General features: G+C 56.7%; 18 protein-coding genes across 18 annotated transcripts; 9 read left to right on the top strand and 9 right to left on the bottom strand.

Moving 5' to 3' along the window:
- Positions 1-60: 60 nt before the first annotated feature.
- On the bottom strand, positions 61-786 carry MSY001_2831 (uncharacterized protein; the record flags this gene model as incomplete). Its single annotated transcript, XM_018884702.1, has 2 exons — positions 61-662; positions 687-786. The coding sequence occupies 2 exons, from the start codon at positions 784-786 to the stop codon at positions 61-63; spliced, it is 702 nt and encodes a 233-aa protein (XP_018741335.1).
- Positions 787-1,081: 295 nt separating this feature from the next.
- Positions 1,082-1,774, top strand: MSY001_2830 (uncharacterized protein; the record flags this gene model as incomplete). The annotated part of the gene is made up of 1 exon (XM_018884701.1): positions 1,082-1,774. The coding sequence occupies one exon, from the start codon at positions 1,082-1,084 to the stop codon at positions 1,772-1,774; it is 693 nt and encodes a 230-aa protein (XP_018741334.1).
- A 16-nt stretch (positions 1,775-1,790) lies between these two features.
- MSY001_2829 (uncharacterized protein) lies at positions 1,791-2,617 on the bottom strand (the record flags this gene model as incomplete). Its single annotated transcript, XM_018884700.1, has 3 exons — positions 1,791-1,954; positions 2,024-2,341; positions 2,416-2,617. The coding sequence occupies 3 exons, from the start codon at positions 2,615-2,617 to the stop codon at positions 1,791-1,793; spliced, it is 684 nt and encodes a 227-aa protein (XP_018741333.1).
- A 180-nt stretch (positions 2,618-2,797) lies between these two features.
- On the top strand, positions 2,798-4,114 carry MSY001_2828 (uncharacterized protein; the record flags this gene model as incomplete). The annotated part of the gene is made up of 2 exons (XM_018884699.1): positions 2,798-3,105; positions 3,136-4,114. The coding sequence occupies 2 exons, from the start codon at positions 2,798-2,800 to the stop codon at positions 4,112-4,114; spliced, it is 1,287 nt and encodes a 428-aa protein (XP_018741332.1).
- A 96-nt stretch (positions 4,115-4,210) lies between these two features.
- MSY001_2827 (uncharacterized protein) lies at positions 4,211-5,679 on the bottom strand (the record flags this gene model as incomplete). Its single annotated transcript, XM_018884697.1, has 4 exons — positions 4,211-4,521; positions 4,894-5,044; positions 5,122-5,485; positions 5,585-5,679. The coding sequence occupies 4 exons, from the start codon at positions 5,677-5,679 to the stop codon at positions 4,211-4,213; spliced, it is 921 nt and encodes a 306-aa protein (XP_018741331.1).
- Positions 5,680-7,005: 1,326 nt separating this feature from the next.
- Positions 7,006-7,624, top strand: MSY001_2826 (uncharacterized protein; the record flags this gene model as incomplete). Its single annotated transcript, XM_018884696.1, has 2 exons — positions 7,006-7,361; positions 7,393-7,624. 2 exons carry the CDS (start codon positions 7,006-7,008, stop codon positions 7,622-7,624), a joined length of 588 nt encoding a protein of 195 aa, XP_018741330.1.
- Positions 7,625-8,069: 445 nt separating this feature from the next.
- MSY001_2825 (uncharacterized protein) lies at positions 8,070-9,177 on the bottom strand (the record flags this gene model as incomplete). The annotated part of the gene is made up of 4 exons (XM_018884695.1): positions 8,070-8,132; positions 8,196-8,218; positions 8,289-8,633; positions 8,685-9,177. 4 exons carry the CDS (start codon positions 9,175-9,177, stop codon positions 8,070-8,072), a joined length of 924 nt encoding a protein of 307 aa, XP_018741329.1.
- A 1,168-nt stretch (positions 9,178-10,345) lies between these two features.
- Positions 10,346-11,568, top strand: MSY001_2824 (uncharacterized protein; the record flags this gene model as incomplete). Its single annotated transcript, XM_018884694.1, has 2 exons — positions 10,346-11,286; positions 11,328-11,568. 2 exons carry the CDS (start codon positions 10,346-10,348, stop codon positions 11,566-11,568), a joined length of 1,182 nt encoding a protein of 393 aa, XP_018741328.1.
- A 91-nt stretch (positions 11,569-11,659) lies between these two features.
- MSY001_2823 (uncharacterized protein) lies at positions 11,660-13,175 on the top strand (the record flags this gene model as incomplete). The annotated part of the gene is made up of 2 exons (XM_018884693.1): positions 11,660-12,036; positions 12,542-13,175. 2 exons carry the CDS (start codon positions 11,660-11,662, stop codon positions 13,173-13,175), a joined length of 1,011 nt encoding a protein of 336 aa, XP_018741327.1.
- A 167-nt stretch (positions 13,176-13,342) lies between these two features.
- On the top strand, positions 13,343-14,547 carry MSY001_2822 (uncharacterized protein; the record flags this gene model as incomplete). Its single annotated transcript, XM_018884692.1, has 4 exons — positions 13,343-13,494; positions 13,527-13,600; positions 13,724-14,029; positions 14,054-14,547. The coding sequence occupies 4 exons, from the start codon at positions 13,343-13,345 to the stop codon at positions 14,545-14,547; spliced, it is 1,026 nt and encodes a 341-aa protein (XP_018741326.1).
- Positions 14,548-14,600: 53 nt separating this feature from the next.
- Positions 14,601-15,407, bottom strand: MSY001_2821 (uncharacterized protein; the record flags this gene model as incomplete). The annotated part of the gene is made up of 1 exon (XM_018884691.1): positions 14,601-15,407. One exon carries the CDS (start codon positions 15,405-15,407, stop codon positions 14,601-14,603), a length of 807 nt encoding a protein of 268 aa, XP_018741325.1.
- A 376-nt stretch (positions 15,408-15,783) lies between these two features.
- Positions 15,784-16,622, bottom strand: MSY001_2820 (uncharacterized protein; the record flags this gene model as incomplete). Its single annotated transcript, XM_018884690.1, has 4 exons — positions 15,784-16,142; positions 16,169-16,229; positions 16,258-16,464; positions 16,494-16,622. The coding sequence occupies 4 exons, from the start codon at positions 16,620-16,622 to the stop codon at positions 15,784-15,786; spliced, it is 756 nt and encodes a 251-aa protein (XP_018741324.1).
- An 87-nt stretch (positions 16,623-16,709) lies between these two features.
- On the top strand, positions 16,710-17,293 carry MSY001_2819 (uncharacterized protein; the record flags this gene model as incomplete). Its single annotated transcript, XM_018884689.1, has 2 exons — positions 16,710-16,782; positions 16,806-17,293. The coding sequence occupies 2 exons, from the start codon at positions 16,710-16,712 to the stop codon at positions 17,291-17,293; spliced, it is 561 nt and encodes a 186-aa protein (XP_018741323.1).
- A 384-nt stretch (positions 17,294-17,677) lies between these two features.
- MSY001_2818 (uncharacterized protein) lies at positions 17,678-19,366 on the bottom strand (the record flags this gene model as incomplete). Its single annotated transcript, XM_018884688.1, has 1 exon — positions 17,678-19,366. The coding sequence occupies one exon, from the start codon at positions 19,364-19,366 to the stop codon at positions 17,678-17,680; it is 1,689 nt and encodes a 562-aa protein (XP_018741322.1).
- Positions 19,367-19,510: 144 nt separating this feature from the next.
- Positions 19,511-19,869, top strand: MSY001_2817 (uncharacterized protein; the record flags this gene model as incomplete). The annotated part of the gene is made up of 3 exons (XM_018884686.1): positions 19,511-19,658; positions 19,684-19,782; positions 19,808-19,869. 3 exons carry the CDS (start codon positions 19,511-19,513, stop codon positions 19,867-19,869), a joined length of 309 nt encoding a protein of 102 aa, XP_018741321.1.
- A 94-nt stretch (positions 19,870-19,963) lies between these two features.
- MSY001_2816 (uncharacterized protein) lies at positions 19,964-21,574 on the top strand (the record flags this gene model as incomplete). Its single annotated transcript, XM_018884685.1, has 3 exons — positions 19,964-20,887; positions 20,911-21,530; positions 21,565-21,574. The coding sequence occupies 3 exons, from the start codon at positions 19,964-19,966 to the stop codon at positions 21,572-21,574; spliced, it is 1,554 nt and encodes a 517-aa protein (XP_018741320.1).
- Positions 21,575-21,745: 171 nt separating this feature from the next.
- MSY001_2815 (uncharacterized protein) lies at positions 21,746-23,089 on the bottom strand (the record flags this gene model as incomplete). The annotated part of the gene is made up of 2 exons (XM_018884684.1): positions 21,746-22,948; positions 23,048-23,089. 2 exons carry the CDS (start codon positions 23,087-23,089, stop codon positions 21,746-21,748), a joined length of 1,245 nt encoding a protein of 414 aa, XP_018741319.1.
- Positions 23,090-23,149: 60 nt separating this feature from the next.
- On the bottom strand, positions 23,150-24,360 carry MSY001_2814 (uncharacterized protein; the record flags this gene model as incomplete). The annotated part of the gene is made up of 2 exons (XM_018884683.1): positions 23,150-23,231; positions 23,255-24,360. 2 exons carry the CDS (start codon positions 24,358-24,360, stop codon positions 23,150-23,152), a joined length of 1,188 nt encoding a protein of 395 aa, XP_018741318.1.
- Between the last annotated feature and the right edge of the window lie 258 nt (positions 24,361-24,618).

Here is a 24,618-nt window from a genome sequence, read left to right as displayed (position 1 = left end):
GGGCATTGGCGTAATGATGACAAGCTACATGACAGCGCTGTCTCCGTAGGCGACTAGCCACTACTTCTTGTCCTTGGGTTCCTCGGCAGGCTTCGGCGGCGTAAGCTTGTACTCGTTTGGCTGGTACGAGACACCACTGCCGACCTGCTCCCAGGCCGAGTTGGCCTCAAAGTTGCGGTGAGCCTGCATGAGCTGGACAGGCTCGTGCACCACACGCTTCTTCTCCTCATCCCAGCGCACCTCCGAGTAGCCCGTCAGCGGGAAGTCCTTGCGCAGCGGGTGGCCCTCGAAACCATAGTCCGTCAGGATGCGGCGCAAGTCAGGGTGGCCAGCAAAGAAGATGCCAAACATGTCCCACGCCTCGCGCTCGAACCAGTCTGCACTGCGGAACAGGCCCGTGACCGTAGGCACAGGCGTCACCTCGTCCGCGTACGTCTTCACGCGAATACGAGCATTGAAGCGCACGCTCAGCAGGTGGTAGTTCACCTCGAAGCGCTGCGAGCGTGTCGGGTAGTCTGCACCCGAGATATCCATGAGCGCCTTGAATTGCGTCAGCGTGTGGTCACGCAGGAACGCCATCGTGGGAATCAGACCCGAGGGAGCGACGTAGAAGGTCAGTTCGTCCTTGTACACGCTGAACTGCTGGATGAAACGAGGCAGCGCTGTCGTCAGTCACATGTACGTACCCGACATGATCCAGCTGCCATAGTCATGCAGACTACCCTGCATGGGGCCATACTTGTCCATGGGGTTCTGGTTTGCGCGCTCGACGTACGGCGTCTCCATCATCACTGCCGGTCAGCCCATGCAACATACCTTTGTCGCCCTTCTCCAACGACACCGAGGACGTCGAAAAAGCACGCGCGGCGAGGCCACGGCGCACCGACGACATCATCGCCTTTGAGACCAGGCTCGGCGTCGCCGAGCGCAGAACGTTTCGTGCAGCAGCCATCTCCAGCGATTGAGGGCACCGCAGAGCAACTGAGAACTCGGGACAGTCTCGCTCGCCGACCGCCGAGTTCGGCCACGTGATTTATCATCCCCTCGCCCTGCCCCCCGCGCACTCGCCGAGGCTCGGACGATGAGTACGCGCGCGAACCTGCCGCTCACAGACGCGCTGCCCTACTATGATACGGACATTGATACCATTGCGGGAATGCGTGAGGCAGTGCAGCGCGAAATCGAGTCGGAGAAGGCGGCTATGCGCTCTTCTCACGAGGCGTACGCGCCCCCTTTGCATGCGCTCTTCGTTCAGCAGCCAGCGCTAGCCGCGGAGCTTGAGCGCGCCGAGCGTGGCGAAAAGCTCCAAGCGATTGATACAGAGCGGTACAAGCTGCCAGCTCCTGCGCCGGATGCACCGGAGGAAGCGTGGCTCGATGCCCTGCGTAATGCCGAAGTACAACTTGCTCACATGGACGTGCGGCAGAGGAATCTCGAGCTACTTCGTCGGTATGGACGTACGTATATTCTTCTCACAACAGCCAACTTGTGGCGCTTGCACAATTACCAACAAGAAGCCATGCTCGGTTGGATTACGGATGCCCAAGAAACGGCAAAGGAAGAGACCGATGACCTGAATCGCGCGCGCAAAGACACCCATTTGCGTCTCGGCGACAAGATATCCACCTACGAATCGCGCTGGCGTGATCTAGTCTCTAAAAGTCTTTCGATTACCGTCGCGAACCTTACGGCACGCGCCGAGATTGCCGACTACCATACAAAGATAGCGGACTTGCGCCGCCAGCTCGCGCGGATGGACCAGACAGGTGTATAAATGTACATGTACAGATCTAGGGATTCGGCTCGGTATGAGTAGTCTTGGGGCTTTGGCGCAGCAGCTCAAGGAAATGCGACTTACTCAGTTGCTTCACCGCCATCTCCTTGTTACCCAGCGCATTCACCTTGCGCGCCTGCTTCGTGGTCTGCATCGACCTTGCCTTATCGATATCGTCTTCTGTCGTAGTCTGCGCGGCGCGAATCGCATTGAACAGCTTGACAACTAGTGTCAGTAGTGCTTACGTACCACCACGCTGTGCCGTCTTGCGCAGTCGCCGCTCATATCCCTTCGTGCCGCCCTGCTCTAACCATGCATCCATCGCTTCCGTATACACAGGGCCAGACGATGCCTGTACCCCTGGTGGACCCCATTCCCCAATCACGTCCTTGACATGCGCTCGCTCTTCGCGTTGGCGACGCTGTTCGAGCATCATGCGCGCAGCCTTGGCACGCATCGTAGATGCATTCGCTGTCTTTCGGATTCCGGGCGCGAGCGACAAAATGCCGTCCCGTGTCTCTGGCTGCTCGTCGCTAAGTTGTGTCTCACCAACACCCAGCAGCTGTTCTAGCGCCTCACCAAATGCGCCGGGCGAAACGGCGCGCCGCTTGCGTTCTTTTATCAGAATTGAATATACATACTCATGGTTTTCCGGCTCTTGCCATCCAGCACCTTCTCATCGCCGTCTTCTTCGTCGTCGTCCTCTTCGTCACCATCTTGCTCCAGGTCTTCCTCGGACGTCTCATCACCGTCCTCGTCCAGCGCGGGAGAATCTTCCGCCTCTCTCTTGGACGATGCATTCGTCTCCTCCTTAGCAGCTTGCGCCCCCTTGTCCAAGCTCATTTTGAGCTTTGAGCGCCCCCCCTGCGGCGCTTTCGCGGTCATGGCGCGTGCCAGGACGTTGAGCGCCAAATTTTCGTACAGTCAGCATCACACACGTGACCGTCCCGCAGCGCCAGCTGTGCGGTCGGTGCTCCGAGCTTGGGCTCCTAACGACCAAACCCAGTCTAGCGCATTGTCACAATGATTCGCGCTCTTAACATGTTCCGTTCGCGTGCCACCGTGGCACAGAGCCTTCTGCGTGCTGGGCCGAATGCCGCTGTGCAGAAGCGCTTCTTGTCCATCCACGAGTACCTCTCGATGGGTCTACTGAACAAGTACGGTATCAACACCCCCAAGTCGATCCCCGCCAAGTCGGCGGAGGAGGCCTACGAGGTAGCGAAGAAATTTGGTGGTAAGCCGATTGTCATCAAGGCCCAGGTCCTCGCCGGCGGTCGTGGTAAGGGTCACTTCGACAATGGACTCCAGGGTGGTGTTCACCTGATCAACACGTAAGTTTCGCCCTTGTGCACTAACGCTAGTCCCGAGGAGGCGCGCGACCTTGCCTCGAAGATGATCGGCGCTAAGCTGATCACCAAGCAGACTGGTGCTGCTGGCCGTGAGTGCCATGCCGTGATGATCGCTGAGGCTCGTACGCCGGCGCACGAATACTACGTGGCTGTGTTGAACGACCGCGTGAACCAGCTTCCTGTCCTGATTGCCTCGAACCAGGGCGGTATGTCGATTGAGGATGTCGCCAAGGAAAACCCGGATGCGATTATCACTACTCCCATCGACTTCACCAAGGGTCTCGATATGGAGACTGCCAAGTCGATTGCGCACAAGCTCGGCTTCTCCGGTTCCAAGCAGGAGGACCAGGCTGCTGACACCTTCGTGAAGCTGTACCAGCTCTTCTCGGAGCGCGATGCGACGCAGGTGGAGATCAACCCCATGGCTGAGAGCAAGGATGGCGAGGTGCTCTGCATGGACGCCAAGTTGGGCTTTGACGAAAATGCGGAATTCCGTCAGAAGGAAGTGTTTGACATGCGTGACCTGACCCAGGAAGATCCCAGCGAGGTCCAGGCGGCGGAGTACGGCTTGAACTTCATTAAGCTGGATGGCAACATCGGCTGTCTGGTGAACGGAGCTGGTCTCGCTATGGCCACTCTCGATGTGCTCTCGCTCAACGGCGGTAAGCCGGCCAACTTCCTTGACGTCGGTGGTGGTGCTAACGCTGAGGCGGTGAAGCGCGCCTTCGAAATCGTCCTCCAGAGCAAGGACGTCCGTGCCATCTTTGTGAACATCTTCGGTGGTATTATGCGCTGCGACGTGATTGCCGAGGGTATCATCAAGGCCACGAAGGAGATGGAGCTCAAGGTCCCCCTGGTTGTTCGTCTGCAGGGCACCAAGGAGCAGGAGGCCAAGGCGCTGATTCGCGAGTCGGGCATGAAGATCTCGGCCTTCGATGGCCTGGACGAAGCTGCCCGCAAGGCCGTCGAGGTGGCTGCGGCTGGTCAATAAAAGCCAGTCCATAGTGTTGATGAGCTATAGATACTGAAATGGAGTTCATCCGTCACGAAAAGGACGAGGTTGTGACATCCTATTTTTGGAGGAACGCTATGATACTCGGCAAACGACTTCGCCCTCAAGCTTCCTTCGCATGGCCTCCTTGGCTTCAAACCATCCATGCTTACCGCAGTCAATGATACCAATTTCTCCTGCCTTCAGAGGCGTAACAAACTTGGAGCGACGTCCCGTCACCCAGCGCAAAAGTTCTTCACTCGTCATAGACAGGCGGCGCGACGGCTTGCTCACCAGATTGATTTGCTCTAAGACAGGCCTGTCATCAGAGCGATACTTGAGGTCCACCCACAATCGCCGCCGCACCTCTGGTGCCGTATTCCAATCCACAGCACTTGGCCCTGCCACTGTGCCACGAGTTAGATTATAGATGAAACCATGTTGTAGAAGAATGGAAAGAATAGACACATTGGCCTTTGTGTTGGGAATTGAAACAGCCTTCAGCTTGGCTCGCGATGCATTTTGAAGCCGGACGCACAGGTCCGCATGCAATGGCATGACAGCGTCGATGAGCCTGCTCGCCGTCGTTGGAGCGACACGACCTTCTTATCACGTGATCTATGGTGTCTCAACGCGCTGAAATGCTATGCTCGTCACAGTGGAGCCCTTCTGGCCACCCTAAGTTGTAAGCCCATCACACACGTACGAATTGGAATGTAGGTGTAGGAACAACGTGGACCACTGAAAATCCTGTGGCTATTAGCCCATATAATACGCACCGGCAGGACAGAACGTGGCAATAAGCTCTTCCTGCGTAAAGTTGCAGCTAGTAATGAAAAAGATTCCACTAGGGGTGTCAGGTGTCAGAGGCCGTGTCAAGGCGCGAACTGCACCAACGTAGTGCTCCACGGGGAGCTTTCCATCGATAGGCTGAGAAGATAGCGCAATCTAACGTCAGACTCCATGTCGTACCGCATCGTACTGTCGTTAGCGCAGTGAAAACATACGGTGCCCTTGTCGCAAACAATATCCCAACCAAGCCCATCGTTCGCTTTGCTTGACAGATGGTCGACTTGCTGAGCATCGCGCAGATCTGCCACTTCAAAGACAACCTGCTCACATCCATTCAAGCGTTTCGAACCAATTGAGCGAGACAAGGCGATCGAAGCAGTCGAATAATCGATTCCACACAGTTTCGATGGGTCCACGATGCCTTCAGGCAATTCCTCTTCCTGAGCTTCCAATAAAGAAAAAAGAAGATGTCCATTTCCTGTACCAAGGTCCAGGATATAGGGTGCCTTATCGCCATGGTTCTCCTCAATCCATTCCAATAAGAAACGGATCATACGTTCAACGCTGTCCTCTCCAAACCTGCAAGTCAGTGGGATTCTCATACCAAATTTCACCCTCATCTCCAATATCCTCGTATACTTTCACTTCTCGTCTTTCATAAATTCACCCATCACATACTCATATACTTGGTCCCAGTGCTCCTTGGTTCCCAAATGCGACTCAGGCAGCGATTCCACTTCTGCCATGGTGGCTCCTACGGGGTTTCTCCACATGATAAAATTTGGGCTCTAGGACAACGCGTGGATAATCTCACCCCCCTCTTAGATAACGCGCAGGACATCTCTACGATGACATAGATCTCTACAGCCATTGATAGAGCCCTTTTATGAACGTATGCACGCATTGAGGTTTTCGAGCATGTCTCCAATTTTTCTCTAACATAATTGTGCACGGTCATAATATCTATTTATCAGGTCGGGTTCCATTTCGTCCCTTCTACTTCTGCTTAATTTCAAGACAGAGCCAGTGCTGAAGAGAATGAAACTAATTTAGACTCCCGCCTGTGTAAAATGTCGATGCCACCGATTTCTAACTCCGACAATATACCAAGGTGCTCTGCGTGTAGGAGTATGTATAACACGACAACCACGCACACTCTGTGACGTAGTGGCAATCTATCCCATGCATGTTGGTAAATTCCAAACTGACTTCTGAATTCCAGTCTGACTCGGTTGCGTGTCGATTTTATCTCCAAAAGAAGCACATCAACCACTGACAAGAAAGATCGATCATAAACGTTCCATTGAGATCAAGTAAGTCATCACTGTGGAACTCCTACAGTGAGGAACTATTTTATGAGCTCCTCTTGGAAGCGTGAGAATGTACCTGGGTAACCGGCCGACAGAGTAGCAAGAGGCTTCCGACGTGAATCTCGTCAAGAGCATTTTCGATAGACGATGAAATCACAAACAAATTTACGCCTTGCGACGGAACGAGCAGCCTAGAACGAGTTAGCTCCATTTCCACTCTTGTTAATACATACCGACAGCAAGACGGGCCTTACCACCGGTGGGCTGGCTCAGAACCTGAGCGCAGCTGCCGCAAAGGACAACCGACTGGGCGTGCGAGAAGACAGTAGTGATGGCGAAGCAGCCAGGGCACTTCACGTCCATAAAGAACGAGTTAGGGCTCTGGACCAGACGCTTCAGCTTGTGGGTGCGCAGCTGCTGCTCTTGCGAAGGGTTAATAAGGTCAACAGTGAGAGTCTATGTTGTTAGAAACATGCTTCTTCGTCTTTGCCACACATACCATATTAGCGGTCGGTGTATCAGAAGAGAAAGGTCGGTACGGCTCGATTCCCAAGGCAGCTGATGCCTGACCAATGGTTCCCAGCAATATTTCATACTGGAACTATATAGAGGATCACGTGTGCATATTTTTATTTGCTCAATTATGCCTACCTTTCTATTTGTAGGACCTAACAGGTGGAATAACATCCACTCTGTGACCGGCCAGCAGGAGTTTTTGCGCTCGACTTTCCTCAGTTGCGCTACTCCCGACCCTTCCTTACAAACCAGCACGCACGCAAGTTTTGAGTCATGGTTAACCTTCGTGTGCAAAGGCGTCTGGCTGCGTCCGTCCTTGGTGTGGGTAAGCGTAAGATTTGGCTCGACCCCGCCGAGCAGAGCGACATTGCGAACGCGAATTCCCGTGCGAATGTTCGCAAGCTGATCAAGGATGGCCAGATCATCAAGAAGCCTCTTGTGTCGCATTCGCGTGAGCGTACTCGTAACCTGCACGCTGCTAAGCGCGTCGGTCGCCACACCGGCTACGGTAAGCGCAAGGGTACCGCTGAGGCTCGCTTCCCGACTAAGGTCCAGTGGATGCGTCGCCAGCGTGTGCTGCGTCGTCTGCTCCGGAAGTACCGTGAGGCTGGAAAGATCGACAAGCATCTGTACGTTTGATAAATTGCTCTAACATTTCAGCTACCACGAGCTCTACCTGAAGTCGAAGGGTAACGTGTTCAAGAACAAGCGTGTTCTTATGGAGCACATTCACAAGGCCAAGGCCGAGAAGCTGCGGTCGAAGCACCTTGCCGACCAGATGGAGGCCCGTCGTCTGCGCAACAAGACCCTCCGCGAGCGCCGCGCCCAGCGGGTTGCCGAAAAGCGGGCTGCCCTCCTTGCCATCGAGGCCGAGGACGAGGACAAGCAGTAACCGCATTCTTTCTCAACCCAAAAACTTGCACGCTCAGCGATGTGATGATATTGTTCCATCTTATCCAGCGCTTCATCCTGGCTGTCATTCCTTGCCAGTGAGAAATACATGGTCTGGAATCTTGAGGTGGTTGTGTATGTTCACTCATGTGGCTCTATGTAGCCCTGGGGGCTACTAGCTTATACCATCCAGGTGTACTTTTGCCTATCATGATTCTACTTTAGCGATTCGAGACTATGTACTTGATTACTCGACAGGCGAGTGTATAGCATAAAAATGCGCTGGGGTTCGTTTAAACAAGCCTGCTATGAGGGGTAGTGGCCTGATTTATGCCACTCATTCAAGTCCCTTTTAAGGCGGATTTACTTTTGCTCCTTAAGCTCTTTGGTTACCTTAGTGTGCTTAGAGAAATTTGCCAGACGGCTTTGTACGCAATCCTGCGTCGTCAGTCAAGCGAGCGTACCTGTGCTACTGTCGCCACAGCACCCTCGATGACATCGCTTAGGGCCTGTTCGACCCATTGATTTCGTTCACGTGGGATAGACACTGACGTTAGAGAGTGCATACGTACACCACCAGGAAGGTACAGCCTGGCTACATGTAACATGAGTCAGGTTGTGCTTCGGGTCTGCCAACCACACGAGGAAGTGTAATTGTTGCTTACTTTGACTTTTGGAATCACTTGTCTCTTCACCATCCGTAGCGGCAAACAAGTCTTCTTCGTCGCCAGAGAATACATCATCAAGAAAAGGTTGGATGCGCAAGAGCACTGGGCAAGTCAAAAATGTCAGACTCTTCTTTTCCGACATGTCCCTGTCTTTGAGCGACTTGTTCATAATACGATGCAAATTTTTCCTCGCGACCTGGATACCTTCCGCTCGCGTCTTCGCAGCATTCAAATCATAGACATTTCCCTTTTTTGTGTGTGCAGATGCTTCGTCGAGTTCGACAGATATATCCATATCAGCTTGTGACAGTGCGCGCGAGAGGACGTTGAAAACCAGATGCTCTACACCCCCATATCCTATCATGTCTGAACGTCAGGACACGCGATACATACCGTGGCTGACCGTCACATTTACCGAGTCGTGCACTTCGACAGGAAGCGCCACTGCATTCATAATATCATTCCAGCCCTTGCGGCCAGCCTCACTCAAATTCTGCCCTAACTGGTCAAGATGTGCATCATGTACAAGGCCACGAACACGCTTGGCCATCATTGCGCCTAGGTCATAAATTTGCTGGTCGGTGGAATGTCCTGTTTTGCCAGCATTTGTTTGAGAGATGGCTGCGGTCCGACGACCAATCTCATCACGGGCATGTCCCGCGAATTTCGTAGCTGTTGAAAAGAGATTGCCCCACGGCGCACCACTGCCCCACGGACCCCAGGCTTTGCTTTCGATCGCGCTGCTGTCAGTCGAATTCGACTCTGTTTCCGATGCGGTAGTCTGTGTGGTTTCTTCACTCTTTTCCTGTGATTCAGTGACTGTGGCATGATTGGCACTATCAGGAGGGGCACTTGCTTGTTGAGCGGACGTAGCATGAGCCTCCATTTTTAATGGACGAAGTGCGCCGGAGCGCGGTTTGGGTGCACTCGAAGTGACAGAATTTCCCCTTGAATCTCTCTGTGAATGGCGCCGACGCTGAACCAAGCCTTCCAAGTCATCTAACAGACTCTGTGCCTCGTCGGGACGCGCATTTGGTGATGTCTTTTCATTATGGCGCAGGCGATGTCCTGATGTCTTTTTCGGCATTTCCGAAGCCTTCATGTCTAAACTCAAGTCAGCAAGTAGGGAATCAACATCTTGTTTGCGAGGCGACGAGTTGGTCGCAGGCTTTTTGACCTCTTCGCTCATGGCAAACGTTATGCTACAACCGTCTACGCGGGGACGTTGGCCAAAACGCTCTCCACTTGTCACGTGGTATGGATGAACACGGTTGTACTTGCCCTGACCCCACCCCTTGTCACCGGATTGATTGCCAGTAACGGCTTGATATATCTACACGACATGTTTTAACTTTTTAATAATGCAGAAACGAAAGAGACCAGAATTCCATGATCGAGGAGCTGTATGGTCAAATTTTAGGACAACGGGGGTCGATGGAAGCGATATTGAATGGGCTGACGATAATCCTCTAAATGCTCCATCCTCGAGGGGATATGCGCCAGTCGACGCACAGCATGACAGAAAACGTCGTCATGTGGAATATGAAATGTCCAACATGTCTCTTGGTGAGACAAACCCATCTATGGTAAGAGATGAGGAGATGACCAGCGGGAGTTCATATGACATATCTCCCAACCGCGTCTATGTAAACTCACTTGAGGACTCGAGTGATGAAGAAGATGGAGGTCCCCAAGACATGTCTTTTTGGGAAGTAAATCCGCTGGTGGCCCGGCGTTTGGAGTCCAAGGCACGTGCGCAACAAGCTGAGAAAGTACCCCCTTGGATCAAACCAAACCAGCCAAATGAACAAGAATCACCCACACCAAATTCATTGGTTTTGTGGCAACCGCCTCCGTGGGCTGCAGAACCCGCTCAGGCAGTGGATCGTACTCAGGAGTCGGACATGATGGCGATCGAGCCCTAATTCAACACACACCTCCATAGAGCCAATCTTCATTAGTAATTCCGCTGCATCTCTCCCGGCTGCTGACAAGTAGTCCTCCGTCGGTTTAACAGCTGTTTCCTGTTGTTCCGGCTGTGCAACGACAGCGTCATGGAGCGCCGGCAGCGACTCGAAAAGGCCTACGATGAAATTGCTAGGAAGGCACCTGTTCCCGCCATTGACTTTACCGTTCATACCATGGACGATGGGGAACAGGTGTCTACCGTTGAACGCGTGATTAAAGATGTCCAGGCTCCCGCCTTCCAGCTCCCCACGCCCGAACAATTCTGGAGTAAGAAGGACCCATCAAAACCTGATATTCAATTTTTAAAAAACCACTTTTACCGTGAAGGTCGCCTTACGCATGATCAGGCTCGTTACATCCTGAACAAAGCGACTGAACTCCTGCGTTCGGAGCCGAATCTTCTCGAGCTAGACGCACCTATTACTGTTTGTGGTGACATCCATGGTCAATACTATGACTTAATGAAGCTTTTTGAAGTGGGAGGCAATCCTGCTGACACGCGATACCTCTTCTTGGGCGACTATGTGGACCGAGGATACTTTTCGATTGAATGTGTACTTTACCTGTGGTCTCTGAAGCTATGGTACCCCAACACACTTTTCCTTCTCCGTGGTAACCATGAATGTCGTCATTTGACGGACTACTTTACGTTCAAGCTGGAATGCAAACATAAATATTCAGAAGAAATCTACGATCTCTGTATGGAATCGTTCTGTGCGTTACCTTTGGGCGCCGTGATGAACAAACAGTTCCTTTGCATTCACGGAGGTCTCTCTCCTGAATTCCAAACGCTTGATGATTTGCGGGCCATCAACAGGTTCCGCGAGCCTCCAACTCACGGGCTGATATGTGATCTGCTGTGGGCTGATCCGCTGGAAGAATTCGGGCAGGAGAATACAAATGAGAACTTTGTGCATAACCATGTGCGTGGATGCTCCTACTTTTTCACGTACCATGCTGCGTGTCAGTTCCTGGAGCGGAATAACCTATTGTCGATTATCCGTGCGCATGAAGCACAGGATGCCGGGTATGTTATTTGTCAACTAACGAAAGTTACCGCATGTACAGAAAAACCAAGGTGACTGGCTTCCCCTCGGTTATGACTATTTTCTCTGCGCCTAACTACCTCGATGTTTACAATAACAAGGCTGCTGTTCTCAAGTACGAAAATAATGTTATGAATATCCGTCAATTCAACTGCACGCCTCATCCGTATTGGCTGCCTAACTTTATGGATGTCTTCACATGGAGCCTTCCATTTGTAGGCGAAAAAAGTTCGTTTCTCTTTGCACTGACATTTAGTGACTGACATGCTGATCGCGATCCTTAACATCTGTTCGAAGGAAGAATTGGAAGAGGATGAGGAAGAAGACAGGTTTCTTGGAGAAAGCCCTGCCAACATGCCGATTGATATGACACCTGGTGTGGCAAGTGACGATTTGGCCGAACGTCGAACTGTGATCAAGAACAAAATCTTGGCAGTCGGTCGCATGTCCCGTGTTTTCCATGTGCTGCGCGAAGAGGCAGAGCGCGTTTCTGAGCTTAAAATTGCTTCTGGCACTGGTCGGCTTCCCTATGGCACATTGGCTCTTGGATCAGAAGGCATCAAGCAAGCCATTCACAACTTTGACGAGGCTCGAAAGGTGGATATTGAAAACGAACGCTTGCCGCCGTCCCTCGTCGCGGCCGACCAGACCGACGAGACACCAATGATGCCTGCTCCTGCTTTAGTGGACAGTCTGCCATCCCAGATGGCGCGGCCTATTCTCCCTCTGGAGTCACGGACTCCGCCGACTCACCGCCGAACCCATTCAAGGACAAGTTCCTTTGGTACAACTATGACCAGCCCCTCCAATCGTCGACGTTCCCTTGAATCTACGGTCAGCATGATTAAAGAGGCTCTTGAACACGGAAGCAACTCATATTCTCGCAGTAGCGTGCCCTCTTCTCCTACGGCAAGCCCCAGGAAAGGAGCGCCATAGTTGTATAGACTCGCAACCTCAGCCTGCTAGGTTTTGACTCGCCACGTGAACCTCCACCGATCGTTGGCCGCGCGTCGAGCGTCGTTGCTCGTTCACCCCGTGAGGCTTTCACCGTCGCACTATGCCTGTGGGCCATCAATTTAGTCCGTATACCTCCAACGGAGGGTCTATCCTGGCCATCCATGGTGATGACTACTGTGTTATTGCTGGAGATACACGTCAAAGTGAAGGTTACAACATTCAGACACGGTATAAACCCAAAGTCTTCCGACTGTAAGTGCATGCTAGGCTAACGACCAGGACCGACAAGGCCACACTGGCCACGAATGGCTTTGCTGCAGATGCCGAGGCGCTAGTGACGCGCGTTCAGACACGCCTGGAAATGTATCAACACACCCATGGACGTTCCATGCCACTTCATTCGATTGCGCGCATGCTTTCCACCATCCTATACAGCAAGCGCTTCTTCCCTTATTATGTGTACAACATATTGGGGGGTATTGATGAAGAGGGCCGTGGCGCTGTCTACAGTTATGACCCTGTCGGAAGCTACGAGCGCATCGTCTGCAGCGCCAGTGGCACTGCCCAAGGCCTGATGCAGCCGTTTTTGGACAATCAAGTCATGTTCAAAAATCTCAACGCCCCGGATGGGTCGCCAATCCCCGAGCCTGGGCATCTACCTCTCGACCAAACACTCCGGATTGTTATGGACTCTTTTACGTCTGCCACCGAGCGCCATATCGAGGTTGGCGATGGTCTAGAGATCTATGTCGTGCGCGCTATTCAATCCACTGCTGAAAATGCTCCTTCGATGGGCACGAGCACTGCCGACTTCCCGCTCGCCGAGCATGGGGCTGTCGAGGCTTTGGGCGGTGAAGACGCTCACACACCAGGAGCCTGCATGGTGATCCGGCGTCAGCTCAAGAAAGACTAGGCCGTAGTCATCTAAATCCCAGCCGCTTTCGTTCACGGTCCTTCACATAGCGTCAGAGAAGCACTTTGACGGTCGAGAGCTATTCTAGCGGCGCGAGGGCTAGACACATTTCGGCCGACATGGGTGACACTTGGATGCGATCTTACTGAAGGTGTATCTTCTCAGAGATGTCGACTGCCGGGGATACGAGTGCCCCTGTGACTGTCCATGTCAAAGGGCCGAGTGGCCTCAAGCTCTCTTTGGAGATTGACTTGGAAATGACTGTATTGCAAATGAAAGAGAGAATTGAGCAGGAGAACCAGGACTTTCCTGCCGACAGGTATGCCCTGACAGCTTGTGCTCATATCACAGTCAGCGACTGATTTACAGTGGAAAGGTGCTCAAAGACCCTGAAATGCTGCAGTCGTACAATCTAAAGGATGGTCGTGCGTAGGCCTACGCTGACACAGACACTATCCATATGGTTCGTGCAGCCACACGTCCCAATGCGGGGGCATCTGCCAGCTCTGCATCGTCATCATCTGCCAACGCGTCTGCTTCTCGTGCAGCCGAATCCCAGGGTGTACCTGCTAGCTTCTCCGCTGGGCAGCAGTTTGCGAACAACCCTTTGTCGGCGCTGAATCGTGCCGACTATGCTGGTCCCCACATGGCCAGCATCCTGAACGAAGCAGGCGGTATGTTTGGCAACTTCGGTGGTATGAACCCTCGCGATCCCAATGTCATGCTTGGCATGCTCCAAAATCCCGAATTTTTGCAACATATGCGTGACATGCTGTCCCGACCGGAGGTCATTGACCAGATCATTGCGAGCAACCCTCAGATGCAAGCGATGGGCCCACAATTGCGCGAGATGAGTACGTATTCTGTCTCTTACACAGTGTCATCCGAGTACTTCCGCAACATGATTACCAACCCCGAAGCGATGCAGCGCATGGCGCGACTTTCTCAAATGTTCGGTGGCGGTGGCCTGGGTGACCCTGCGGGGCTGAGTGCAGCGCCGTCCGGTGCATGGCCTCCGCCGGGCGCCTTTGGGATGCCTGAGGGGCAAAATGCTAGTGGGCAAAATGCTGGCGCGGCCGGTGCCGCTCCGACGCCCGGTGCAAATCCATTGGAGAGTCTGGCGCAGCTGCAGCAGCTGCTGGGTGGCGCAGGTGCAGGCCAGCCGTCTTTGTCGGCCTTGGCAGGCCTTGGCGCCTTTCCCCCTGCAGCAGCGCCTCCTGCTGATTCTCGTCCGCCGGAAGAGCGCTATGCTACCCAGCTTGAGCAGCTCCAGTCTATGGGATTTTATGATGCACGGGCCAATCTAAGCGCCTTGCTCATGAGCGGCGGCAGCGTTGAGGCAGCTGTCGGTATCCTGCTAGGCCAACCGTAGATACTCCTTAGCCCTTTAGATCGTGCACATTCATGAGCAAACGTTACGTAAAACTATTCGAAGCTGGGGCGCTCGTCCGAGTCAATCGTGAGGATCACCTTGTCGCCCTCCCAGCGGGCCTGGACCTTGCTAAGATCGTCCACGACAAAGTCGGCGCCTTGGAGCCAGAGACGCTTGGCGTCATGCGTGGTCTTGAGGCCCAGGACACGCGCGCCCGCGCGCTTACCCGAGAGGACACCAGCAGGCGCGTCTTCAACGACGATGCACTTGGTGATGTCCACACCGCTCAGCTCGGCACCCTTTTTGTATGGCTCCGGGTTGGGCTTGCCCTTGTTGACGTCATCTGAGGACACAAACACCTTCGGCAACTCTGACGTCTTCGTCGACAGGAACGCCTTGCGGGCGTAGTCGCCTGTCGCGCTGGTCACGATGGCCCAGCCGGGGCGACGGCTCTCTTGCGCTGCTGCGCCGTCGTTGATCTGCTTCAACAGCTCCTTCACGCCAGGCAGACCTACGATGCTGCCCTGCGGGTTGGCAGCGGTCGGCTCCGACTTGGCCTTCGAGCGGTTCTCGTCGGAGATCTCAATGATGCGGTCCTCGAAACGGTAGGCCTCCGATAGTGCCTGCTCGGGCGAGAGTTGCGGCAAACGCTCTTGCAGGTTCTCGACGGTGCGCTTGCCGTGTGAGTTCTCCAGCAAGTCATCCAAGTCCATGTTATACTGCTTGGCGAACTCGACCCAAACAGCGCTCAGCGCTGCGGTGGAGCTGACGAGGGTCTGTGGGTTAGTTCTAGACACTTGAATACATACACCGTCCATATCAAATAGCAGCGTGTCGACTTCAACTTCGTAGGTGGGCATATTGGTGTGAGAATAGGTGGGAAACCTGGTGACAACGTAGTACCGACTTTCCGCCTGTGAGAGTTGCCGATTATGCACATCCTCCGGCTTGTTCCCTGAAATCGTGTGGCACGAGCGCAAGTGGTAGCTATGGTTACCCAATCGTTACATAAGTCTGGGCGTGATGCCCCGGATTGGCCCGTTATGATGTATGAACGAGGCTTTGTGATGCTTCATCAGCAAAAAGTTTGCCTCGCCGACGTACGGCCACTTAGATGCGGCCGAGCCCCACACTGCCGGCTACCGGTCCCTCGGGCCTTCCCCGAGGAACGTGGCAACATGTGCGCACTGTCTGGGGCAGACCAGCGATTTGGCCCCTGATTGGATTAAGAAGGACTCAGGGGCGCGCTTCACCGTCAATGGTAAGCAACAGTTTTTCGCCCTCCCAGCGGGCGTGTACATAGCTCAGATCAGGCACGACCCAGTCAGCTCCCTGGTCCCACATACGGCCGCCGTCGTGGGTTGTGCGCAGGCCCAGGACGCGGGCGCCCGCCCGCTTGCCGCTTAAGACACCGGGTGGTGCATCCTCTACAACAATGCAGCGCGACACGTCAGCGTGGCTCAGCTCCGCTCCTTTCAGATACGGCTCTGGGTCCGGTTTTCCCTTGGAGCAAAGATCCGATGTCACGAAGGCGCGGGGCGGGTCGGCGACATCAGCTGCCCTGAAACCCTTCTGGGCATAGGCGCTCGTGGCTGCTGCATGAGCACTGCCTCTCACGTACCACTTGTCACGATGGCCCAGCCGGGTCGTCGTTTGGGGTTCTCGTCACGCCCGGCATTGATCTGTGCTCGTCAGATGGCCAGTGCGCACCTCCGCAAGCAGTTTCTTGGCACCAGGCATTGGAATGATGGTGCCTTCCGTGGAGCCAGTCTCCTTGGCGCGCTGCAGGTTGGCCTCGGCAATGTCTAGGATGCGGCTCTCGAAGCGGACAACCTCTTTCATAAGCTCCTCACCTTCCAACGAAGGAATGTAGCGCTTGAGATTTTCTACCGTGCGGTGGCCATGTGCGTAGTGTAGCTGTCCGAGTGAGCCACCAGGCCACGTACCACATGGTCGATGTCCAGCTGGTACTGTTTGGCAAACTCGACCCACGTCGCATTGACAGCTGGCGTAGAGTCGATGAGCGTGCCATCCATATCAAAGAGCACAGTGTCCACTTCGACCTCGACAGGCATGGCGGGTAAGAGTTGGAGTCGCGTCCACAACATGTGGAGGCGCCTTAGCGAGGCCCGATCATGGTCCTTGCGACTTCGTGTCGCCAAATGCATGTAGTGGCGCAGAAAGGGTTTCATGCGACAGGCTCATCGGGACTGTACGATCGAGCTAGACCGTCCTGTATGTACTACTTACTGACACAGATCCTCCAGCGCTGATCCGCCAGCTCCTTGCAGCGACTGGCACACGGTCCCCGCGCGTCGTGGAGGTGGGGGCTGGTACGGGGATTGCGACGCGACTTCTTCTCCAGGAGAGCGCGCATGTGGGCGGATTATCATCCTTAGCAGCATTTGATCCATCTCAGGGCATGTTGGAGCATCTGCGGCGCGTTCTAGGTAACAACGACACTGGCTTGGTGGCTGCTCTTAAAGCGCAGGGCCGTCTGCGGCCGGAATCGCGCGTGTGGGCCGCTGAGGGCGCATTTGATGACTTTCAAGCGGGGACCGGGAATGATCTCGTTGTGATTGCACAGGCTTGGCACTGGTGCCCCGATTTTGACGCGGCTCTGCGCCATATCGCCGCTAGTTTGCGCCCAGGCGGCGTCCTCGCACTCCTATGGAACTTGGAAGACCGCGACGCAGGTACGTTGCGAATACCAACGGAGAGCGGAATGGGTAGCGAAAGTGCGTGATTTGTATGAACAATATGAGGATCACACCCCGCAATGTACGTGTTGGCAGGGTATTTACGCAGACCGGCATATGCTGTGGCATGCCATGTACGACACGCCTGCGTATCGGCAGCACTTTCGTGCAATGACGCCCGTCCATATGAAGCGCTCGCTGCCCACTACATTACGGGGCGTGTTGGACCGGATGCTATCCAAGTCGTACATCTCCGTGCTCGATGCTGGGACGCGAGCGCAGCTTGTGCGGCAGGTACAGGCGGTCTTCGACGGCGGCCTATGCGGACGCGAGATGCTTGATGAGGCCCAGGGTGTATGGGCATACCCGTATCAAACAGGTACGCAGGCGCTGCTAACGTCCTGATCTGCACATGTTTCGACGCCGTTAGTTTACGTCTGCACGGGGCGATACAGGACAGTCGTCACATACTTGTTCTTGTACCGTGTGACCATGCCCATAGCGAGGACGCCATTCTTAATGGAGCCCGTGGCCAGATGGTTCAGTACGGCATGATTCGGCGCTGGAAGAACACTGTTATCATCGACCAGTGCGGCGGCTGCATTGAGCTGGACTTGGTCACTGGTCACCGCAGCATTGAGGATGACCTTCTCGAGCTGCCGTGGGAGTTGGGGCGGGTTGGGCAGTAGCGACGAGTGCTCGGCTGAAATGTCACTGTCCAGGAGACGCTCTTCGGCTTCCTGCGCCACTTCCACGCAGGCCGGCAGCTCGCGCGTCCACGCCGTCTCTGTCGTACCTGGGAACTCATCACCTATAATCTCCCACTCGCCGCCCTCCTTTTGCGTAGCCTTGATATCGGCCATGGCCTTGGCCCATGCCTCGTCGCGTTCAATCGGCCCGGGCAGCTCCGCCTCGTTCGTCTGTTCCAGGAGGTTTGGAATCTCAACGTAATTTACCAGGGTACCGTCGCCGTCCGTGGCCGTATTCAGGTCCGGCGAGATGCGCCACCGATTGTCGACCACAAACTTGAGGCGATGCGTGCCAGGAGGCAAATACAACGTGCACAGGAACGGCGTGCCAGGACGCAGCTGGCGCAGAGCAATTTTGCTTTGCCACTCGTCGGCAAAGGTGCCCGTGACATAGACGTGACGTCCACGTCCGCGCCAGACGAGATGGACAGGGGTCAGCGGCTTTTCCTCTGTGAATGGCAACGGCTCTTCGACGGTTAGCATATCATGTGCCTGGTCCTGTTCCACGGTATTGGTCTCGATCGTCATGGGCGATAAGAGGAGCGGCGCCGTCTGTGTACGAGTCAAGCGCTTCGGCGACCCCTCCTTTGACGGCGCATCCGTGTGTACCCGGCTAGACGATGACATGTCGGAGACATCCAGGAGTGATGTGCCGGTGGAAAGCTTGATTTTGGCCGATGTGTGCGCCCGCGGAATCGCCGTGGGAATCTTGAGGTACGACGGCAATGACGCGATTTTGGTGTGCCCCTGCGGCTTCCCCTTCTCTTCTTCCTGGGCCCTGACTGACTTCATCTGCGGCGGCGACTCAGAAAGACTCATTAGTGCGTCTTCGTTAAGGATGAGCGACGCACGGTGCGACGATAGCATAGCGGCGCCTGGCAGCTCATACTTCGAGGGCGCACGAGGCGTGCGCGCCATTTCTGTGTGACAGGGGCGTGGCGTGGTATGTGTACCTGGATGCGAAGGGCTCGCGCTTTTAACTTCTAGGTCCGGGCTAGTTATCACTTCGTTGTTCTGCAGGATGTGGATCGAGTCACTGCGCTCCGAGCCTGTGTCGATCAGTGTGGTATCGCTGCCTGCCTGCGATTCCTGGTCAGAGTGATTCCGCAAGCTCACGTCGCTGCTCCCGTACCGTCCAAAGGAGCTCGCTGCCACGATTGCGTACGGTCGAGGATCACCGGTCTCATCTCCTTTCGAGCTGGCGCCGCCCGAGGCGCCCTCCGGCTCGGGGTAGATGCCAATTGAGTGCGAGTATAGATGCCCCGGACGGTGCTTGGTGACCCTCGCTTCGACCTCGCGCGTCCTACGAGCGCGCCGATCGATCGCGTCTGGTCGCTCAGACTCGGGCGCCGCCGACTGTGTGTTTCCCATGGGCGCCAACGGTGCAGCGAGACGCGGGCGTGGACGTCGCGCCCTCTTCAGACATGTAGGTGTGTACCCTCCACGTACCGGCGCCGTGGCGCGTTCGCCGTCTGTCGTCGCGCTCTCCGCGCGGATGAAGGTGCACATCCAGAAATGGCACCCAGTTGGCTACTGGCGTACGCACAATGTGCTGATGCAGATTGGAATGTCCGTGATCCAGACGACGTGTGTGGTATCTGCCAGAACTACTTTGATGGCGTGTGTGGTGCCTGCAAGGACCCTGGCGATGCATGCCCTCTAGGTACGCACATGCACGCTGACCGCAGCGGTGGGCGAATGCACGCACGAGTTCCACTTGCACTGTATCATGAAATGGCTCTCGGAAAAGCACGAACCCATGTGCCCTCTGTGCAAGCGGCCTTGGCGTATGTACCTCTCTCTCACACGCAGTGGAAGTCAGCTCGACGGCGCCGGCGCCGGCGCGCTCCCCTGCTTCACCAGGTGTACCATAGCAATCATATCCCCATCCCCACGACGCCCGCGAGACGACCGTGACCGGCGGCCGCCGCTGCACGTGATCGCGTGGTGTGTTGTTCGGTCCCCACCATGCCCCCCACACGCGTGCGGACGTCGGGGCCGGCGGCGTCGCCGTCGCGCGTACGTGCGACGCGGCGTACGCTTTCGAACGACACGAGCCGCATCGGTGCGCGGCGCGTCGTTCGCCCCGGCCCTGCCACAACGCCGCCCGCCCGTGCCGCAGCGCCGGCTCCCCACATGCACGACTTGTTCGAGCTCGAGAAGGAACGTGTGCAGGCCAGCCAGACGCGCGAGCGTGCCGAGCGCGATCAACGCTATGAGAGGCAGCGCATGATTGATGAGAGGCTTGTAGAGGCGCGTCGCACCGCGAACGAGAATCGTCCACCTGCGTCGGGCTGGCGTGGGTACAACGACTACGAGGTGGATCTCCTGCGGGCCGAGCACCAGCGCGACCTCAAGACACTGCGTGCGCGTATCGAAGCCCAGGAGCTTGAGATGGAAGCGCTTCGCGCGGATGCAGCGCGCCACGCTCAATCCCTTGAAAAGGCGCATGCCTCAGAAGACGCGTTGCGAGCGCGCGTGGCGGAGCTTGAGACGCTGCTTGCCACCACAGATACACGCTCCGCTGCGCTTGCGTCCGAGGCGACCGCTTCTGCTGAACGCGTGCACCTCCTCGAAGCGCGGCTTGCTGACGCCGAGGTGCTGCGTCGTCGCCTGCACAACCAGGTCCAAGAGTTGCGTGGCAATGTGCGTGTGTACGCGCGTGTGCGGCCCCCCCGGGACGAGGGTGCGAGCATAGATCTGCGCTATCCTGATGCACAGCAGCTCGCGACGCAGCTCGAGGTGCGGGCGCCGACCGAGAGTGCGATGGGCGCGGCGTCCGTCAAGACGCATCACTTTGCGTTTGATCATGTGTTTCCGCCGTCGGCGACGCAAGCCGATGTATTTGAGCATGTGTCTGACCTCCTGCAGAGCGTGCTCGATGGCTACCATGTACGTCCCATGCACTGACGCAGACCACTATCTTCGCCTATGGGCAAACAGGCTCCGGCAAGACACACACACTCGAGGGCGGCTCGCACGTCGACTGGGCCGTACCGAGCACCTGGGAAGGAGACGATGTGGGTCTGATTCCCCGTGCCATGCACATGCTGTGGGCCGCTGCACAGGCACAGCAGGTGCACGGCTGGTCGTACACGTTTGAGGCGCAAATGGTCGAGGTGTATCTGGACCAGATTGCCGATCTGCTCGGCGACCATGCGCGGTGCGACGTTGTCCATATGGGCCACCACTCGCACGTAGAGCCCGCCGAGATCGTGCCCCTCGCACGACCGGACGATGTGTATCAGCTCTTGGCACGTGCTAAGAAGCGCCGGCAAGTTGCAGCGACCAAAATGAACGAGCGCTCGAGCCGGAGTCACAGCGTGTTTGCGTTGCGTGTGCGTGGCACGCAGTCCGGCGGCGAGACAAGCGATGCAACGTTGCACCTCGTCGACTTGGCTGGCTCGGAGCGTCTCGCGACGAGTGGCTCTGCAGCTGATCCGCAGCGACTGCGCGAGGCCCAGAGCATCAACAAATCGCTCAGTAGCCTCGCGGACGTGATGGCAGCGCTTGCGACGCATGCCAAGCATGTGCCGTACCGCAACTCGACGCTGACATGGCTGCTAAAGCCGTGCCTGAGCCAGGGCGCCAAGACGTACGTGTTGAACTACTCACTACAGGCTCATGCTTCTGGCCCTCTCGCCGCTGCAGGCGCACCTGGGAGAGACACTGTGTTCGCTGCGCTTCGCGACGCAAGTGCACGGCACGCATCTCGGCCCCGCGCGCACCTCACGGCAGCGCACTTCGTAGTTATGCATTCTGTGCCTCGCGCTTCGACTTTTGCGCAGCAATCTTCTCGTCGGCCTTGCGGATGTTCTCCGCGGTCTGGCGCGCCTGGTTCGACACGAAGTACTCGCGCTTCAGTCGGATGTTCTCCACGACGCGCGGCAGGTCGGCCTGGTTCGCGGGCGGCGGAATACTGAGGCTGAGCAGCGCGGAGAGCATGCCGAATGGCACGTGCAGCGCACCGCTCTCGTCCGCATCCTGCGCCCGGCCCTTGCGGCTCTTGCCCTTCTTCTTGGCGGTACCCGCAAAGTAGTCTTCCTCCTCGCTCTTCTTCGGCACTACAACAGCACCCTCGGGAACGTCGGCGCTGGGCATGCGATCAGCCGGCACGGCCGTGCTAGTTGTGGTCGAGGCCTTCTCCTCGTCGCCTTTGCCGCTGAAGTAGCGGATGAGCTGGTCGCAGTCATCAATCTCCTTGGCAAACGCGGGCAGCGCTGCTTCTTCGCGCAGCTCCTGCTCTTCCTGTACCTGGCGCGCATGCTCCGCCTCAAGACGCTCCTTCCGCTGCGCTTCCTGGCGGCGCTCCCGCTCGGCGTGCACACGCGCAAAGTACTTGTCGTTCTCCGCGTGGAACGCAGCCGCACGGTCGCGGCGCGCCTGGTACAGCTCATCGAGCTTCTTGCTCAGCGCGTTGCGCTGCGCCTGCAGCTTCGAGCGGCTGCCCACGGTCTTCTCCTGCTCCTTCGCGAGCGCGTCAAGCTCCTGCTTAATCTCGTCGTAGCGGCGGTGAGCAGCCGCCGCCTCGGGATCATCGAGCGTGCTACGCAGCTCATTGACACGCGCGCGCAGGCCATCAATCTCAGCCTGCTGGGCGCCAAACTGCTCGACAGTCTTGCGCGTGCGCTTGAGCGTGTGAATCTCGTTCAGCGCCTTGCGCTCCTCGACGATCTTCATCGACCCCGTCTCAATCTGTGCCTCGATCTGCGCGACGCGCGCGTCCAGCTCCGAGGCCGACTTGAAGGGCGCCTTCGCCTTGTCCGCCTGCAGCGCCTTGACCTTGGCAGCGATCGTGTCCTGGAGCTGCTTCATCTCGTCAAACACCTTGCCGCGCGTTCCCTTGCGTCCCGCCTGCTCGCTGCGCAGAGAGTCCAGCTCGGCACGCAGCGCCGCACGACGCTGGCCGGCGGGCGTGTTCGCCGTCGCGTCGCCCGACAGAGCTGCACGCACCTGCGCCATTTTGGCGTGCGTCTGATCGATCTCAGCCTTCAGCCGGTCCATCTCCCCATTGTGGTGCTGGGGGTCAGGGCGCCCGCCAGGCTGCTTCACAATCTCCACGGCCGGGGCCTCCTTTTGCTCTTGCGCAGTCATGCAGTCGATCAGGTGGCACCTCGAGAGCCGCGCGCTTCTTCGACTATCATCACGTGATACCTACGTGGCGCCCGCTCTAGCGCGGCGCAGCGCACGCTTCGATTGCATTTCGTGCCACTCGCCGTCGAGGCTCGCGAGTACGCTGGGTGAGTGGTGTATGCGTACCTGGCCGGCCGCTCCTCGGGGGGCGCCTCTGTAAAATAGGAATCAGATAATGCCTGCGTCGCGCTCCATCGCTGCCGCGGGTCGTACGCGAGCAGGCCACGCACCAGCGCATGCGCGCTCTGCGGCAGCTGCGCCGCGAATGCGTCGGGGGTATCGGTTGCGCCATCCTCGCGCAGCAGCGGCGTCTCACTCTGCTCTTTCTCTAGGCGCATAAGGTCGTACCATGGCAGCGCCATCACATCCGGCCACACCTGCGGCGTCAGTGGGCCCAGGACGCGGGTGATTTCGTGTAGCTGGTGGATCTCGTCGCGGCCCTGGAAGAGCGCCTGGCGCGTGAACAGCTCCACAAAAAGGCAGCCGGCGCCCCACACGTCCACCTCAGGGCCATACTGCGTGGCGCCGAGCAGGAGCTCCGGTGGACGGTACCACAGCGTGACTACCCGGTTGGTATAGTCGCCCGCTTGCCGCTTTGCGTAGGTGCGTGCCAGGCCGAAGTCGGCCAGCTTCAGTATGCCATCGTTGTTGAGCAGCAGATTCGAGCCTTTCAAGTCACGATGCAAGACTGAGCGTTGGTGCAGGTACTCGAGACCACGCAGCAGGTGCGCCACAAGTGACTTCCGGTGCGCATCGGTGAACCGCACTTGGGGGTGCACAAGAATACCATTAAGATCGTGCTCCATGTACTCAAACACCATATACACCGAGCCCGTGCGGCTCGTCATTGTCTCGTGCAAGCGGATCACATTCTCGTGCCGCAGCAGTTGAAGCAGCTTCATTTCCCGCATGGACGTCACAGGGAAGCCCTCGCGCGCAGTCTCCATACGGATCTTTTTTAGCGCCACCAGGGCGCCACTTCGCTCAGCACTTGCCTTGTAAACTTGCCCATATGTGCCCTCGCCCACCTGCGCCACAATCTCGTACGCCTCATCGACCTGCACACGGGGCGCCACATCTTGTACCACTGGAACAGGGTTCTGCTCAGGCGTGGCTACCGTCCGCGCCTCGGATGCAGCGCGCACCGACGGGGGCGGGCCCGATGGCGGGGGCCTTGGCGGGGGTCCAGGCGGGGGTCCAGGCGGAGGTCCAGGCGGTGGACCTGGCGGCATAGAAGATGGCGCCACAAAGCACTCGCTGTTCGACGCTGTCCTCGTATCGTCCACAGGCCGCCAACCACGGGCATCGTGCCGTAGACGATCCGCCGCACCCCGTACGGAAATTCCCTGTTGCTTTCGAGGTAAAATTCGGGGCTCACTGTCTCCATATCGCTCGCGGTCGTTGCGCGATGGATAGGGCCGCGGCGGCGGTTGCACGGGCGGAGGCGATGGACTTGCTCGACGGCGCTTGTGCTCATGGTCGTAGCGCTT

Source organism: Malassezia sympodialis, genomic scaffold (assembly GCF_000349305.1).
Source record: "Malassezia sympodialis ATCC 42132 genomic scaffold, msy_sf_14, whole genome shotgun sequence".
In the NCBI taxonomy this organism is placed as follows: Eukaryota; Fungi; Basidiomycota; class Malasseziomycetes; order Malasseziales; family Malasseziaceae; genus Malassezia; species Malassezia sympodialis.
This window is presented reverse-complemented; position numbering and strand designations above follow the sequence as displayed.